This window comes from Apodemus sylvaticus, chromosome 9 (genome assembly GCF_947179515.1).
Source record: "Apodemus sylvaticus chromosome 9, mApoSyl1.1, whole genome shotgun sequence".
NCBI lineage: Eukaryota > Metazoa > Chordata > Mammalia > Rodentia > Muridae > Apodemus > Apodemus sylvaticus.
The window spans coordinates 22,559,792-22,575,853 of NC_067480.1; the positions used below are offsets into that span (position 1 = coordinate 22,559,792).

Here is a 16,062-nt window from a genome sequence, read left to right on the forward strand (position 1 = left end):
AGAAGTCATGCACTTCCCAAGTTCAAGTACACTTTACGGGGAGGGAAGTGAAGCTCTACCTGTTGTGGGAGGAGCGGCCTTTGTGGTCCTTTGGCCACCCACCCTTGTCCCCCACACTGGCATACCCTCTTCACTTGAGCATGTACCATAGGATGTCCTTGGAAAGCGACCCGTGCCCAGGAGCCAGCCTCTAGAGGCAGGGAGTGCCTCTTTGGTCAGCAACCTCCAGGCGCATGGCTACCATTCCTCCCTGCCCTGCTGAGTGGGGATGGCAGCCAAGAGTTCCACTGCTTGCTTCTTACTGTGACCTGTTCTCTCTGAAGGGCTGTGTCTACTGCGAGAGTGAGGAGAAAGGCAACATTTGCCTGCCATATGAGGAAGACAGCCCTTCCCCGGGACTCTGTGATACCTCAGACGCCAAAGAGGAGGAAAGCGGACAGCTGACAAGCCCCCGGAAGGAGGCCCAGACGTAACCCCGAACCCCCGGCCAGAGAGCTACATTAGACGGTGCTCGGAAGAGGTGGAAGAGCTTGTGGTTCCTAATGAAATGGACCCATACCTACACTGCTTTTTGTTTTGTTTTGTTTTGTTTTGTTTTAGAAAAAAACAAAACACCAAAGTTTTCTGAAGGTCGAACAAAACTGAAGGGAGGTTTAGGAGGAGACGTTTTTGTATTAACATAGAAATACGGAATTTGGGGGATGGGATGAGATTCATCATTGAACTTGAGGAGACTGAGGTGGTCTGTGTGTCGTGGAGGCTGCCTCATGGCCCTCAGAAGTCTCTTGACCTCCATGAGAGTTGTCTCCAGTGTATCAATGTCCACTGGCCGCTATGGATTGTTCTGACACATCACACCTGGATGTGACACACAACAGAGAAGCCCCGTGAGGCTCTCTGGAACTTTCCCACAGTGTGATTGTATCTCCCAAGCAGAGAGACCCTCTCTCCTGACATCCTCTCAGTGCGTTCCCTTATGTGGTTTGGAGCATGGTGTGGCAGCTTTGGCTTCAGGTCCTGTGGTGGCCAACATTCCAGTCTGACATGGCTTCTGTTCGTCCGCAAAGCTGAAATGCCTACTCTGGACAAACGGCGCTTAGAGGTTTCTGTGAGCGACGCCATCAGACTAGCACCCCCACACTGTACATTTCTGTGCCGTTCTTGTATCCTTTTTAGACCATCATGGCCAGTATGCAGAGAGAGCTGTGGCATCAGCCATGTTGCCGTGTCTGCATGGTGGCCTCTGCAAGCCAGGCTTTGTTGCAGGGGACATACTCATATATTTGTTCTTTGGTTGGACTCTCTTGGACATCAGCTCCCAGCAGAAAGCAGCCACTGAACAGGGGGAAGAAGGCACCCACACAGCTACCCCGAGTTCTCCAGTTTGCAGGGAGCTCAGCCCCCCACTATATATATATATTATTCCTAACTCCTGTAGTTTCGGGTTTCTGTCACAACTGTCTGTGCTGCCAGTCCTCAGATCACTGGAACCCATGGAGAGAAGGGGACCTCTCTGCCCAGCTCTGCAAAACTTTATGCTGCATCAGACATCCAAAGATTGTTCCAACATGCTTACTGGTGACCCCTGGTGGAATGAGACGACACCAGAGAAGAATCGTTGGACTTAAAGGTAGACAAAGTCTGGAGCAGAGGAAGCAGAGTTTTCTGAGTCTGAAGCGGCTACCAGAAAGGTGACCTACTTACCGTAGCTGGTTTTCATGGTAAAGCCATCTGATGTCTGAATATTAGCCCTATTTTTCATAAACGCAAGAACTCTATTTTTTTTTAATTAAAGCAACACCACCCACCTTTCACGATGATCAGGTAGTAGCCATGTTTTAAAGGAAATTCAATGTTACAGACAGCTGCCTCTCTGACCAGTCAGATCCTAAAGGTAGATAGATGATGGTCTAAGCCTACGCTTGTTACTTAAACACAAAACTGCCAAAACCTTCTCTCTACTATCTTGAATGTTTACCATCAGAGTTATTTTATGATTATTTAATATATATATATTCCTTGATTGTTAACTGCTGAGAAGTTGACTTCCTAGGATAATTTTGTGAATCTGTTTACAAGATGCCAAGCATCCAGCCCTGTTTTCTTTAGAATATGTGCTTACAACGGGTGTCCTGAGACTTTCTCTATTTTAAACTGAGCCTTCTTTATAATGTAAATAAGCTCTCTCAGAGTTTGTGCGATGCTGATTTGTGAGCCTTGCCGGACAAGCGGTTTGTTCATGCGCAAACCAAACGTACCTTCACCCAGTGCAATATATTTGTGTGACTGCTTGTGTCTTTTTATGACCTTTTTGCCTTTTAGAAATTGTTAAATAAAGCAAGTATATTTTTATTTTCAACTGTGTGCTTTGTTTGATGCAATGGTGGGGATTTAACCCAGGACCTCATGCAAATTAAGCATGTGTTCTACCATTGACCTATACCCTAGTACTATATATATTTTTAACATAACATAGACCAATAAACCAAAAAGAATGGTGTTGTCAAAAAAAAAGCTTTTTAAGAACTTCAAAAATGGTACATTGGGAAATCTCCAGTCCCAAAAGCCACCCCATTACTTCCCTTGCACACTGGCCTTTGCTGACCTACCTCCTGTCTGTGAGTCTCTCGCACGTTCAATCTCTCTGGCCCATTCAAACCCTGTAGGAATTTCCCATAAAGCAGATCTAGCCAGGCATCCTCCAGATCCCTTCTCTTGGTGTCTTTTTACATGCACACAGTTGTTGAGCAGATTTGCTGGGCTGACCCTCAGCTTAGCATGACCCCTGGAACGCACGCTCCCATCAATCCTGCCTTTGGCTCTTTACCTGTGTGTTGGCCTCAGGGCTGATTGCAGAAAAATCAGACAAGTACCTCTCTAGAAAGGACTTATAGACAGTTAGGATCAGTATATAGACATCACTGGGGACACAGGCCTTCTACCCTGGCCCTTCCTGATTGACAGACAGCCTGGTGAAAGCTCCTCTGAAGAGACCTGCTGCCCTTTCCTCTCTCCAAACCAGGGTCCCAGAACCCGGCTTCTGCCTGCAAGGACTGGTGCAGTCTGAAACAGAGTTCTCACGGCAGGCAGGACTGTCTCACCAGGTTCCTTTGGAGGACTGTAATGGTGCCTCACAGCCCAGAGGACTGCCCCTCTCCTTTCTCTTCAAACCAAAAGGAAATTCTCTGAGTCTCCTGGGCAGATTGCCCACAAAGTACTTGCAAGTCTGCAGGCCTGCTGCTGCCTTTGTCCCCTCTGGGGATTTACAGCCTGTTATTTCTGCTGCTAACTAGTCACCCTGTGGCCACTATAGCCCTGCCTAGCCTCTGCTGGTCTCTGTTCCTGGCTGGGGAGGGGGGGTGTGTGTGTCAAAAGGTCCTAATACTAAGGAAGTCTGCATGCAGGCAAACTTAGAAGATAGGGCATGGTCCAGGGGACAAATGGCAAGAACTAGTAGTTTAGCTGAGGGAGGTGAACAGGAGAAGGGTTTCCTGAGCTCAAGACAGGGTGGGTAGCCAGGCTGCTGGGACAGAAAGTCTAAGCCACCTGGCCAATGGACTCACTAAAATAAATTGAAGCTTTGCAGATGGGACCTCAAGCAACAACATCGCCTAAAAACCATTTCCTGGCCCATGCCTTGCCCTCTCTCTACTCTTTTTCCTTCCAAGAGGAAAGCCTAATCATACTGAGCCATGCCCCCAAGTGCTTAATTTTTCTCTCCCCTGGGTTCTAGACAGCACACTGCAACACACCCCCAACTCACACAGTGTTGGGCAAACCTTTGCAGCCGGCGATTGAATCCCAAACCTGGGAACAGATTAAGTTTACATTTCTCCTCGTGGGGACCTTTGTTTTCCCTGGAGTTCTTGGTTTTCATTGTTTGCTTGCATAATTTGCCCTTTTTGATCCTTCTTTGTCTCCACACACACCCCCTACTTCTAACTCTCCAGTCAGATGTCCTGCTGGTATTTCGAAGAGCCTCATGTAGTACTACCAGGAGTTATCTTTTGGCCTTGTTCATCTGGATACAGGGAGAAGTACAACAAACACAGTTTGTAATGTGCATACGCACCCCCCACACACAAATACTACCAAAGGTTATTTTTGCATACCTAAAAGGAGTGAAAATTTAGAAGTCATCATTTTAATTGCATTTACTGGAAAGCGGATTACTAAATAGTAAAGTCACAAACCAGCTATGACTGGGTCCACAGGAATCATTTCCACCCGCCCCCCAGGAGTCTTACCAGCAAATGCAAAGGACCCTCAGCAGCCCCTGGGGAGCAGTGGCAAAGAACCAAACTTTTTAGCATGTTGGGAATATCTAGAATATTCCTAGAAATAAGCTGGGGAGATGCCTGGGACCAACACACAAAGCAACAATTTAGAGGCAAATGTGAGAGGGCAGGAGCAGGTCGCACCAGGATGGAGACTCTGGAGACCTTCAAACTTCAAACCTCTTGCCCAATTCATCCTACCTGAAGCCTTTGGAGGTGCATCTGTGGAGCCACAAGGAGTCTCCCAGACCCTACCCCATGTTTAGGAGGGTATCGGGGTTTTCCTGCACAACAATCTCTGCCTGTACTTTCCCTTCCTCAAAGGTCTTCTCTTCTGGCCTGGCTGACTGAAGCACGACGTTACCAAGACCTGGATGGTGTCCAGGCAGTCACTGAAGTACTTAGTGGTATCCAGGCCTAAGGATGACTTGAGTATGTAATGACTGGTTAGGAGCTGGCCCCTTGTCTTGGCTCTGAAGCAGCAGCAAAAAAAATCCAAGAATGCTGGAGCAGAGTCAGGGGTTCAGAGGGTGCTCGCGCGCGCGCGCGTACACACACACACACACACACACCACACACACTCCCGCGGCGAGGCAGGGATGGCAGATGGACCGCCGACGACGCGGGGCTTGGGCGTCTGGCCGACACTGGCGTGCCTGTTGCAGCCTGCGGGACAAAGCCATCTAGACAAAGGCGCGGCCAACACCTGTCGCTCCTGGCGGGGCTGCCGCTTTTCTCTGCCGAAGCGGCTGCAGCTGCCAACTGTCACGGGCATCAAGTTACCGGGGGCCAGCCGGCAGCCTCGGCCTGCAGGAACCAAGGATAGAAGGGGGAGGAGCTGAGAGGAATTGGGGGTAGTGGGGGTGGGGGACACTAAGGGGGACTCGCGGGGAAGAGAGGTGAGCATGGAGAGGGGTTGCGGGGGTGGGGGGGACAGGGATATGGGTATGCGGAAGGACTAGAGGGAAATGAGAGGAGCTTAGGGTACGGGGTGATGAACAAGGAAGAAGCTTGACGGGGAGGGGGGGGCAGTCAGGGGTGGGGCTAGAATAGACAAGGTAGTGGTTGGGTAAGTGACTTAGAGCACAGAGAAAGAGAGGTTCAGTAAGAACGACCGCGAATCTTGGAGGAAGAAGATTATAGGTGTCCTCATGGGTGCAAAAAGACACCCAAGGGTCCTGCTCCTGCTGCTAAATTGACTCCTACTTTCCCTGGACTTTGCACTCTCGCCACCGGTCACCCGAAGCCCCTTCCAGGTCCCGAGGGCATGGACTTGACTTTGGCACTGCCCTGTCTGAAGCCAGCTCTGGGACTGGAGCACTTTTGGTGAACCAAGGGAAGCAACTGCACTGTCGGGATGGATTGGTGAAGGGGTGGGTGGAAGGGAGGAATGGATAGATATACGGACCGAAGAATGTATAGCTAAGCCCGGGCATACAGGCTGGAAGATCTGGGCTCATAACTCAGCGGAGGAAAGTACAAGCACACCAGCAAGGGAGAAGCCGGAGGTCACTGCCTAGGCGTCCAGCCCTGCGTGAATGGCAGGAGGTCGGGCTGTGGGCTCCGCCCCACCAGCTGCCAGAGGCCCGCGGGGCCTGACAAAGCGCGCCGCTCTCATTGGCTGCAGGCTGCCTCGCGGCTGGCCGCTCCGACCACGCACAGCCAATCGATGCATTGACATGTAAATAAGTTGCTATAAAAGGGGCGGGGCCCCGCGGGCCGGAAGACTCGGGGTAGCTGGTGGGGCCTCCTGGCTGCGACCCATATCGCAGTGTGGTTTGCACTAAGGCGCCAGGCGCCGGCCTCCGGGCTCTGTAGACCATGGCTCCGTCCCAGGCGCCCAGCCGGGACCGTGCAGGCCAGGAGGATGAGGACCGCTGGGAAGCACGGGGGGACCGCAAGGTGCGGACAGGGACTGCGGGTAGATGGGCTTGGGGGAGGCTGCGCGGGCCAGGGGGCTCAGTAGCCGCTTCCCACAGGCCCGGAAGCCCCTGGTGGAGAAGAAGCGACGCGCGCGGATCAACGAGAGCCTTCAGGAGCTGCGGCTGCTGCTGGCCGGCACCGAGGTGCGGCGGGAAGGGTGCGGGGGGCTTCAGGATGCAACCCCGAGCACACAGCCGGACTCAACTCCCTTCCCCTCTGCGCAGGTGCAGGCCAAGCTAGAGAACGCCGAGGTTCTGGAGCTGACCGTGAGGCGCGTGCAGGGCGCGCTGCGAGGCCGGGCGCGCGGTGAGTGGCAGCGGGGATCTAGGGCGGGGGCGCTGACCGGGCACGCCTGCCACCCAACAGCGGGACACGTCGGCTCCGGGAGCCCCTGTCCTGTCCCTGGCGAGGGCTTCCCCCAGAGCAGGACACGCTAATGTGTCTCCTGGGTGAGCCTCGAACCCGCGGAGCGGATCGTCCGAGCCATGGTAGCCACTGCTCACGGTGCGGGACGCTGCTCTCTTCTTCCCACCCTCCTGCACAGAGCGGGAGCAGCTGCAGGCTGAAGCAAGCGAGCGCTTCGCTGCTGGCTACATCCAATGCATGCATGAGGTGCACACGTTCGTGTCCACGTGCCAAGCCATCGATGCCACTGTCTCAGCTGAACTCCTGAACCACCTGCTAGAATCCATGCCGCTGCGCGAGGGTAGCAGCTTTCGGGATCTGCTGGGGGACTCCCTAGCTGGGCTGCCTGGAGGCTCTGGGAGGAGCAGCTGGCCTCCAGGAGGGTCCCCAGAGTCCCCATTGTCCAGTCCCTCAGGTCCCGGGGACGACCTGTGCTCTGACCTAGAGGAGATCCCAGAGGCCGAACTAAACCGGGTGCCTGCCGAGGGGCCGGATATGGTGCCTACATCCTTAGGTGGCCTGACCGCAGCTCGCCGGGCCCAGAGTGTGTGGAGGCCTTGGTGACCAACACTTACCAGGGACCTGTGAACAGTGGGCTGCCATCCTTGCGTTTACTTTCTCCCTGGGTATCAGATGAGGTGGAGACAGCCCAGGATGCTCCCCCAGGTATGCCTGCCCCACTCTCCAGTGGGTGGCTTGTACGACCACCCTGATGGCCAGCCCCTGCAGGTCCCTAGCACTATTATTTTGAGGGAGTCAATTTCGTGGACCCTAGAGCTCTGGATGGGGGCCAGAGGCTGGGGAGGGGGGTGCTACAGAAAGAAGGGAGACTCTCCTAGAGCAGCCAGGGCTCCCTCATGTTCACGTTTTCCTGACTTTTAGGTATTCTGAGGGATCTGGGGCAGAAGTGGCCAATCTTGAGCATTAGTGTCCTGGACAGGGACACACTAGCCATAGCAATCCTGATCTGAATAGAAGTTCAGATTTGCTACTTTAGCTACGAGACCAGGGGAGGCAGGCATATGCTGCGGTCACTGAGGCTGCTCCCTGTTGGTAACACAGTTGAGTGTGTGAGTTTGGTTGCCACTGGATGCTCCAACTGAGTTAAATAAAGAACTTTGGAGTTAGTTTGCTCCTGGTGTACTGTCATTGATGTGTCAGATGTGTGAATGTTCAACTGTACCCAACACTAGTGAATACCTTTTTAAAGGGTCCACCCTTTGTCAGCAAAGCGCATTCGTGTGGTGCTGATAGAAATGCCCCCACTTTCCTAGGAGTATGTGTCCTAGAGGAGATGATCTGTCTTTGTACTTTCTCCTGAGTTTCCAGTACTAACATTGGTGACTAGTTGCTAGTTCTTTGCCTTGGAAGTGTCTTTCAAAGGCCTGGCCTCGGGCTCACAAGCATGGTGCAGATGTCACTCTTTCTCAGGTTGTCACTTTTTTTTCCTTTTTAAAAATGTTAAGTGTGTGTGTGCCTATAGGCTTGTATAAGGAAGTCAGAGGATAACTTTGGGGGCTTCTCTCCATCCATTATAGTTTCCCAGGATCAAACCTGACCTCTCAGGTTTGTTTGGGAAGCCTTTTTACTAGCTGAGCCATGCGATGGAGTCACTTGTCACTTTTCTTGGTAGGCGTTTCCCCTGGTGCCTCTGCAGAGACAGGAAGTGCTTGATGTGAAAGTGCCTTGGGCCCATGCAACTTGGACCTGAGGTTAGGATTCAGATCCATGAGGTCAGGATCCTCAGGAAGGAGGAAGTCGATAGGATGGGCATGTATGCCTACAGATACCCACGGTCAGTTGGCAGCAACCACTGGCACAATTAGAGAGCCCCCTTCCCTCCGGGACCCCAATGCACGTGGCTTTCACTAGGCTGCAAGCACCCAGGTTGACACTTGACACTTTAGGATTGTCATCTTCTTAGGTCATGTGCCTTTAAGAGCATCTTTTCCCAAAAGTTGCAGGTCCCCCAGTGTTTCAGCATTTTGGGGTTCATCTCTATGCCAGTTACAAGTCCATGCAACTTAATCTTAGCATTGGGACTGAGCTGTGGGCAGCTGGAGGGATGGGAATGTTATTCCTGGGGTTATTTTCTAGTGTAGAGTTCCAGAGGGACACAGATAATGGGCCCTCTTGTGTGACTCCTATCACTATCTAGGGGGCAAAGCACTAAGCTCTGATGCTACCACTGAGAACATTATCCAGGGACTCCTTAAGGAGCATCTGGCTCTGATGTCAGCCCTGACATCTTTCCACAGGCTCCTGGACAAAGGGAAGGCCTTTCTCCTTTTGCAAGGTGACCTGGAATAAATGTGCCAGTGGGCCCAGGACCCACTCAAGGTCAGAAGCCACTGAGCTCCAGCCCTGTGCTGCTCCAACCCAGAGCCAAACTCTTTGTGATCCTCAGACACTGTCTCCTTCTCAGAAGTGGAAATGGCTTCCAGAGTGACAACTACTGTTGGCCTCATTTGGGAAATGTTTTTACCTAAGGCACTTCTGGGAGCACAAGTTTCCTTTTCAGCTACACCATTATTTCATTCACCTTGTCTCCCCTCTCTGCAGTCCGTAGGCTTCCTCCCAGGCCTCCTGCTAAAGCATTTGATGCCCTAGTTTTAAAATTGCACCTGGCCCCCAAACCTCTGATCCTGTATTTTCTATAATTGCCAAAACAAGTGACCACAAACTTGGTGGTTTGCAAAAGAACTTGCAATACCAAGCATTTCCTTAAGTTGAGAGTCCAAATTGGGTTTTCAACAGGCAGGGTTATGCTGTGTGATGGCTATTCTTGACTGCCAACTTGACTACAGCTGGAATTAACTAACACCCACGCATCTGGATACACTTTCAAGGGACTTTTTTCTTAAAAAACAAACAAACAAAAAAAAACCCTTTGAAGTGGGAAAACCCACTTTTTCTCTTTTGAGATAGGAAGATCCACCTTTAATCTGAGCCGCACCTTCTTAGTGACAGCCTGTACGATGGACATGGAAGGAAGGCATCCTTCACTCGCTCTAAAACCTACTTCTTCAGGATTCCAGTGTATACTGAAGACTAGCTGAGACATCCAGTCTCGTGGACTGAACAACTGCGGGATTCTTGGGCCTTCCACTGGCAGTCAGCTTGTAGTCCATTGTTGGACTAGCTGAACCACAGCCTGAAAGCCATTTTTTTTTAAATTTTATTTTATTTTGTTTTTTTATTCGATATATTTTTTATTTACATTTCAAATTATTTCCCCTTTTCTGCCCCCCCCCACTCCCCGAAAGTCACATAAGCCCCCTTTCCCTCCCCCTGTTCTCCCATCCACCCCTTCCCACTTCCCTGTTCTGGTTTTGCCCAATACTGCTACACTGAGTCTTTCCAGAACCAGGGGCCACTCCTCCGTTCTTCTTGTACCTCATTTGATGTGTGGATTATGTTTTGGGTATTCCAATTTTCTAGGCTAATATCCACTTATTAGTGAGTGCATACCATGATTCATCTTTTGAGACTGGGTTACCTCACTTAGTATGATGTTCTCCAGCTCCATTTGTCTAAGAATTTCATGAATTCATTGTTTCTAATGGGTGAATAGTACTCCATTGTGTATATATACCACATTTTTTGCATCCATTCTTCCGTTGAAGGATACCTGGGTTCTTTCCAGCTTCTGGCTATTATAAATAGGGCTGCTATGAACATAGTGGAGCATGTATCCTTATTACATGCTGGGAAATACTCTGGGTATATGCCCAGGAGTGGTATAGCAGGATCCTCCGGAAGTGAGGTGCCCAGTTTTCTGAGGAACTGCCAGACTGATTTCCAGAGTGGTTGTACCAATTTGCAACCCCACCAGCAGTGAAGGAGTGTTCCTCTTTCTTCACATCCTCGCCAACACCTGCTGTCTCCTTGAGGTGACTCTTACCAAACATGTGAAAGTCAGGCAGATCTCCCAGTTTAAGACCACCCTCGTCTACAAAGCAAGTTCCAGGACAGCCAGGGATACACAGAGAAACTGTACCTCAAAAACAAAAACAATAAAACAAAACAAACAAAAACCAAGCTCTAGGCAGCTCATCAGAGGATGGTCTCCAATGTACCTCAAAACACACAAGCCACCTATGCCAACAACCAGGGTCCCTTCCAGAGACCATGCCTCCCCACCAGGATCTTCTGGCCTGGATCTACCCCTGTTGACCATTGAGTTCCTAGCACCCCGGTTGATCTGGCTAAATAGAACCAAGGCTGTGACCAACTAGCTACCATTCCTCCCAAGAAACATCTCTCTCAAGGAACATCTGCTACAGAGCCAGCACCTGCCCTTGCCACCAGTGCATAAGGGTGTGATGCCTTGTTGTGCACTGGTCAGTCAGAGTTGCAACTTGACTTGTGCCCCTTCTGTTGTCTGTGAGTGGATCCTGCCTGCAGATATTAGTGATATCACTTCCAGCTAAGTTGCTGGTTGTTAAGATTCATTTGCTTTGAGTCATTGCCTCTTTGCTATGTGTGAATTCAAAAACAAAAAACAAACAAAATAAAACACAAAAAGCCCACCGGTCTGCATCTCAGTGTCACATAAGTCATGTTCAAGACACATTCCCATCTCCATGTGAAATGTAACCTCTCCTGGGTTAACTCTCTTATCCAAAAACTTTTTTTTTTTAACATCTCTCTTCATCCTAAAGTTTGGCCCTTGTAAGTGTTGCAGCTGAGAAGGGAAAGGCTTCCTCTACAGATGTATTACAGCTCTGCTCCAGCCGTGGCATGGCAGGAAGATTTTTTTTTTTTCAATGTAACAGCTCAGTTCCAGCAGGGGGAGGTTTCCCAGAGAAAGTGTTAACAGTTCTGCTCAGAGAGGTATCCTGGCAGTCCTGAGCCAAGGAATAGCACAAAGAGACATTGTACAAAAACACCTCACACAAGACCTATGTTGGGGGCAGGGGAGAACTGCTCAGGCAAGAAGCAGCAATGAACTGGACCGAAGGCAGGTTTTATGTTGTTTCTGTGGCAAACCCAGGACCGGGGGGATTGTGTTTCTAGGCCTTAGGCTTGGGTCAGGGTCAGGGTGTTTTTCCTTTGGCTATTTATCCTACAACCCTCAACTCTACCTTGTTGCTCCCCCACACCCATTCACCACCCCCACCAGCCCCATCTATCCACCCTCTGTCTGAACTGGTAGTTCCTTACAGCCTGTCAAATGAGTATCACACACTACCAGAAGCACCACTGATTGTTGTCTGGGCGAACTTCCCAGATGACACTTCTGGGCACCTCAATGGTGGGGAGAATCCCTTGACTGGTAAGATGGCTCAGTGGTTAAGGCGCTTGCCAATACAAACCTGATGGGAGTTCCAGCCCCAGATGGAAGGAGAGGCCCATCACCACAAAGCTGTCCTTTGACTGACTCTCTCTCTCTCTCTCTCTCTCTCTCTCTCTCTCTCTCACACACACACACACACACACACACACACACACGATAATTTAAAAAATATATATTTTTTTTAAATGTTGAGCTGCCAGGATAGTGGCACAGACCTTAATCCCAGAACTCAGGAGGAAGAAGCAAACTGTGAGCTCAAGGCCAGCAGTTCTACACAGAGTTCTAGGACACCCTGGGCTATCTGTCTCAAAATACAATAACTAATTAACTGATAACAAATAATTAAATAAACAAATAATCTTAAGAGGCTGGAGAGAGATCTCAGTGGTTAAGAACACTGGTTGCTTTTGCAGGGAAGCTCAGTTCGGTTTCCAGCACTCACAAGGTTGTTCACAAACATCTGTAGCTCAAATTTCTGGGGATCTAGTACAGGCCTTCTGGCCTCCATTGGCACCAAACATGCATAAGACATGCGCGTGGTGAGGCAGGCAAGACATTATATATATATATATATATATATATATATATATATATATATATATATATATATATAAAATACTGTTTTTAAATTAAAAAAAAAAATCTTGCGGTCACCCGCGACTTCCTGCTTTTCCTGTCATCCCAGTCCCTCTCCTTTGTAAAACCATCTCCACTGTGTTCCTTGACACTGTGGGAGCCCACCTTCGAGGAACTGAGAAATTGAGGGGCCGTAGCGCCATAGCCAGGGAGAGATGAAGGGGATGTTCAGCGCCTCTAGGCTGGGCCCAAGTCTCGGCCACGCCCTCCTGAGAGCTGCTGCGGGCCCTCCTGCAAGAGGCAGGCCCAGTGCACTCCCAGAAACCAGTGCGCGAGCAGGTGCCAACGGTGCCAACGATGCCAACGGTGCCAAGGGCGTCAGACGGGCTGGCAGCCGAAGAAGGAGCGGCCGCGTTCTGCTGAGCCTGAGGGATCAGGCTTGGCAGAGGAGGAGCGCGCACGGCGCTGCATCTCCGAAGCCCCTGAACACCATGGAGGTGTTTTACCGTTGGTGCGTGCCCCTCATCTCCAGTCCCTTTTATCTTCAACCATCCTCTAGCTATGTCTGTAGCTACCTAGGTCTGTTGCCACACCGTGAACCTTCCCCGTGGACTGCAACAACTGCTTTCTTTCCTCTCCCCCCAACCTAGGAAGCTTGTTCTCACCCCCAAATCCTTCTGCTACCAGCAAACCAGTCCCCACTTCTCCGCCACACACACATCCCGGCTCCGACCCGGACCCCCCACAATGGGTGAACCAGAAGCCATAGTGCAGCCCTCTTAGGTCGGGTGACATCCCCTTGTCCATCTGTTGCAGGATCTGAGCAGCCACTCACTGGGCAGCACCTTAGCTGCTGTATTCACCATGCTGAAGGAGGCTGTGGGCATCCTGTCCAGAGAAGCAGGATGCCCAAGACCATGCCTACCTTCACCTAGGTGAGTGCTCTGTGGGAGGAGGGCCAGACTGAAGAGCATGGGAATGGGTAGGTCGAGTGCCCCTGTTTCTCCCTCCAGTGCTCCCAGACAGTTTCCGCTGGTCTTGAGTGGTAGTTGAGGAGGAACCACCCAATCCACAGAGCTGAGAGTCCACAGAGGCATCCCTGGGCATCTGCTACTACAGAGGGATGTGGGGGTGCTAGACAAAGGCAATAGAGGGGACGATGAGGGCCATTGCCTGTGGGGTGGAATGTAAAAGCTTCAGGATTGGCCTTGAGCTCAAACTTCTGCTTGTTTTCTACCCAAGGATGTGGTACAAACTTGAAACCTGAGACTTCCAGAAGATGCTGGCCACCAACTGGTGCCTCGTGCAGAAACCCCACAGGTCCTGCCAGCACTGGACCCTTGCTCTTTCTCCTGTAGCTTTGCCTTGGCTCAAGACCCATCCTCACCAGTTCTCTGGTCCCTGGGAGTTCTTTTGGAGGCCTGGCTGTCCCTGTGCTCTGCAAGAGCAGACAAGATGTGGGTCTTCTTGGGTCCCCAAACAGGCCTGAACCTCTACATGAAGGAGGGGACTGGAGTCCCTCCATCCATTTTAGGACATTTGTTAAAAAAAAAAAAAAAAAAAAATCACTGGAGATAGCCTGTTTCTCTTTGTGACCAGGAGTCTCAGCAGGAAATTCAGCCTAGTCCTGGGGGCCACCACCTCTGACTTAAGAATGTAGTTTCAAAAGGGGATGATACTTCCCGACACTTCCCAAGCATCAGTGTGTCAGATACAAGGCCAAGACAGAGTAATTGATCATGGTGAGAGTTGAGGAAAAGCTGAGATGCCCTCCGACAGGCAGGCCCCAAGGAAGGCTTCCTGAAGGGAGTAACCCATCAGCCCTGCAGGCTGTGGAGGTGGTCAAGAGCGACAGAGGACTGGGTTTATCTTTCAGATTTCTGATTTCCACAGCAAATTCCTATAGTAACTTGATCCCCGAGATAAAGCTCCTGTCCTCCAAACATGGAAGGGAAATGGGCAGGCGGGAAGCAGCTTCCCCTTGGAGGGAAGCCAGAAGGGCTCAGGCACTTCTGTTTTTTCTGTGGCTCCACTGACCTCATTTCCCACTAGGCACCGAGCTTGTGCCTTCTGGACCTTGATCCCGGGAGGCTTCCTGGCAGCAGCTTCCTCAGAACTGGAGATCTAGGTTGACTCCATCCCAGTGTGTTATGCTCCTGTGATGGAGGCACCAGTGGGGCAGCACCAGAGCAAAACTGGGATGTGGCACCCATGTGCAGAAACCCCCAAGGGGTTCATCCCAGGTAAGAAAATCAGCCAGCGATGTCTGTTGCTGTGTACATATTTTACACAATTTAGCCACTTAAACATATTACAGGTTCGGTGGTTTAGGAATCCAAGTGGTTAGTGGTATCTCTGCCTGGTGGTGTCTCTCTCACAGCTACAGTATGAGTGTGCTCTAGCCGTGATCCCTCTTAAGTGAAGGCCCAGCAAAGAGGAGATGCTGACACTCTCAAAGTACAGTTGACGAGATTTCAGTTCCTTTCCAGCAAACCACAAAGGGTCTTATTTTCTGCTTGTTGGCTGGAGGCCTCACTGACTTCTTTGCACAGGCCTATCCACGGTGCACCTCCCAATATGACTGGTGCCTCCTACCTGGTTAAGCAAGAGAGCAAATGAGGACGTGGGTTCTGTCGTCCATCTGACTTAAGAGAAATTCTGGAATGTTTTGTTTTGAGTTGAAGGCCATACTAAAAGGAAGCAGGTTCATACTAGAGTACACATACACCAGGAAGGGGGATTCTGAAGACCACCTCATGGGTCATTTCCACAGCCATGACACCATCCAAACCCAGTTAGTGTCCTCACCTGGGCACACTACTATGTTCAGTATCTTGTTACCCTAGCACGTCACTTTCTTTTTAAACACTGAACTATAATACCCTAAGACATACCCAGGGAGTCAGAGGTCCATGCTTGTTAGAACTGCCTCTGGTATCTGTTGACCCCTTTCCAAGGCAGCCGAGCCACTTGAATTTCCCTGGGTGGGATAAGGTATCTAAAGCTGGGTTGTTAGGATGTCACTCAAAGAACAAGCTTGGGCCGAGCTCTGAAGTTGATACTTCAGAGATCCCTTAGCTGGGAAAAAACGGCTAAGCATGTAGAGAAGTCTGCCCGTGCCTTGCCTGTATCCATAGGGGTCACACAGATGAGGCTTGAAGAGCATCAGTCCTTGGGGGAGCACCTCCTCATCCTCCTAGACAAGATCAGGTGCACTCGCCCTCAGAGCTCCCGAAGGCTTTGATGAAGTTGGAACTCCCCCTGAACCTACCCTAAAGCCACCAGTTCTGCAACAGAATGTTCCATCACCCCATGCCAATCTGGTAACTTTGGAGGTTTTTTTTTTTTTTTTTTTTTTGGAATTTAGCTCAAGGTCCATGAAGAGCTGGCACCTTTGGTTCTTTTGTCTAGAGAAGTAATAAACTCAATCTATCAAGGCCTGTTTGTACTGGGGATAATATACTGGGGGATGAAATCTAAGTTCTATATGAGAAACAGTATCCACTTCTGCCTGAAGCTCATCTCTTTACTGGTGAACCTCAACACCTGATTTGCTCTGTTTGACAAAAGGGAATACTGGAA

The 16,062-nt window shown here is 50.5% G+C and overlaps 2 protein-coding genes across 2 annotated transcripts in view; both read left to right on the plus strand.

Moving 5' to 3' along the window:
- The window catches only part of Per2 (period circadian regulator 2), a 43,298-nt gene extending 40,939 nt beyond the window's left edge, over positions 1-2,359 (plus strand). Inside the window, exon 23 of the mRNA XM_052192660.1 lies at positions 324-2,359. Within this exon, the coding sequence (XP_052048620.1) occupies positions 324-473 (150 nt within the window). The 3' untranslated portion in view covers positions 474-2,359. The remainder of the gene's footprint in view (positions 1-323) is intronic.
- Positions 2,360-5,987: 3,628 nt separating this feature from the next.
- Hes6 (hes family bHLH transcription factor 6) lies at positions 5,988-7,738 on the plus strand. The gene is made up of 4 exons (XM_052193444.1): positions 5,988-6,179; positions 6,257-6,343; positions 6,425-6,506; positions 6,745-7,738. The coding sequence occupies exons 1-4, from the start codon at positions 6,099-6,101 to the stop codon at positions 7,167-7,169; spliced, it is 675 nt and encodes a 224-aa protein (XP_052049404.1). The 5' UTR covers positions 5,988-6,098; the 3' UTR covers positions 7,170-7,738.
- Positions 7,739-16,062: the final 8,324 nt, after the last annotated feature.

Coding starts and splice junctions, on each gene's coding strand:
- Hes6 (XM_052193444.1), top strand. CDS start 6,099: ATGGCTCCGTCCCAGGCGCCCAGCCGGGACCGTGCAGGCCAGGAGGAT. Junction 6,180..6,256: donor AAGCACGGGGGGACCGCAAG/GTGCGGACAGGG, acceptor CGCTTCCCACAG/GCCCGGAAGCCCCTGGTGGA. Junction 6,507..6,744: donor GCTGCGAGGCCGGGCGCGCG/GTGAGTGGCAGC, acceptor CCTCCTGCACAG/AGCGGGAGCAGCTGCAGGCT.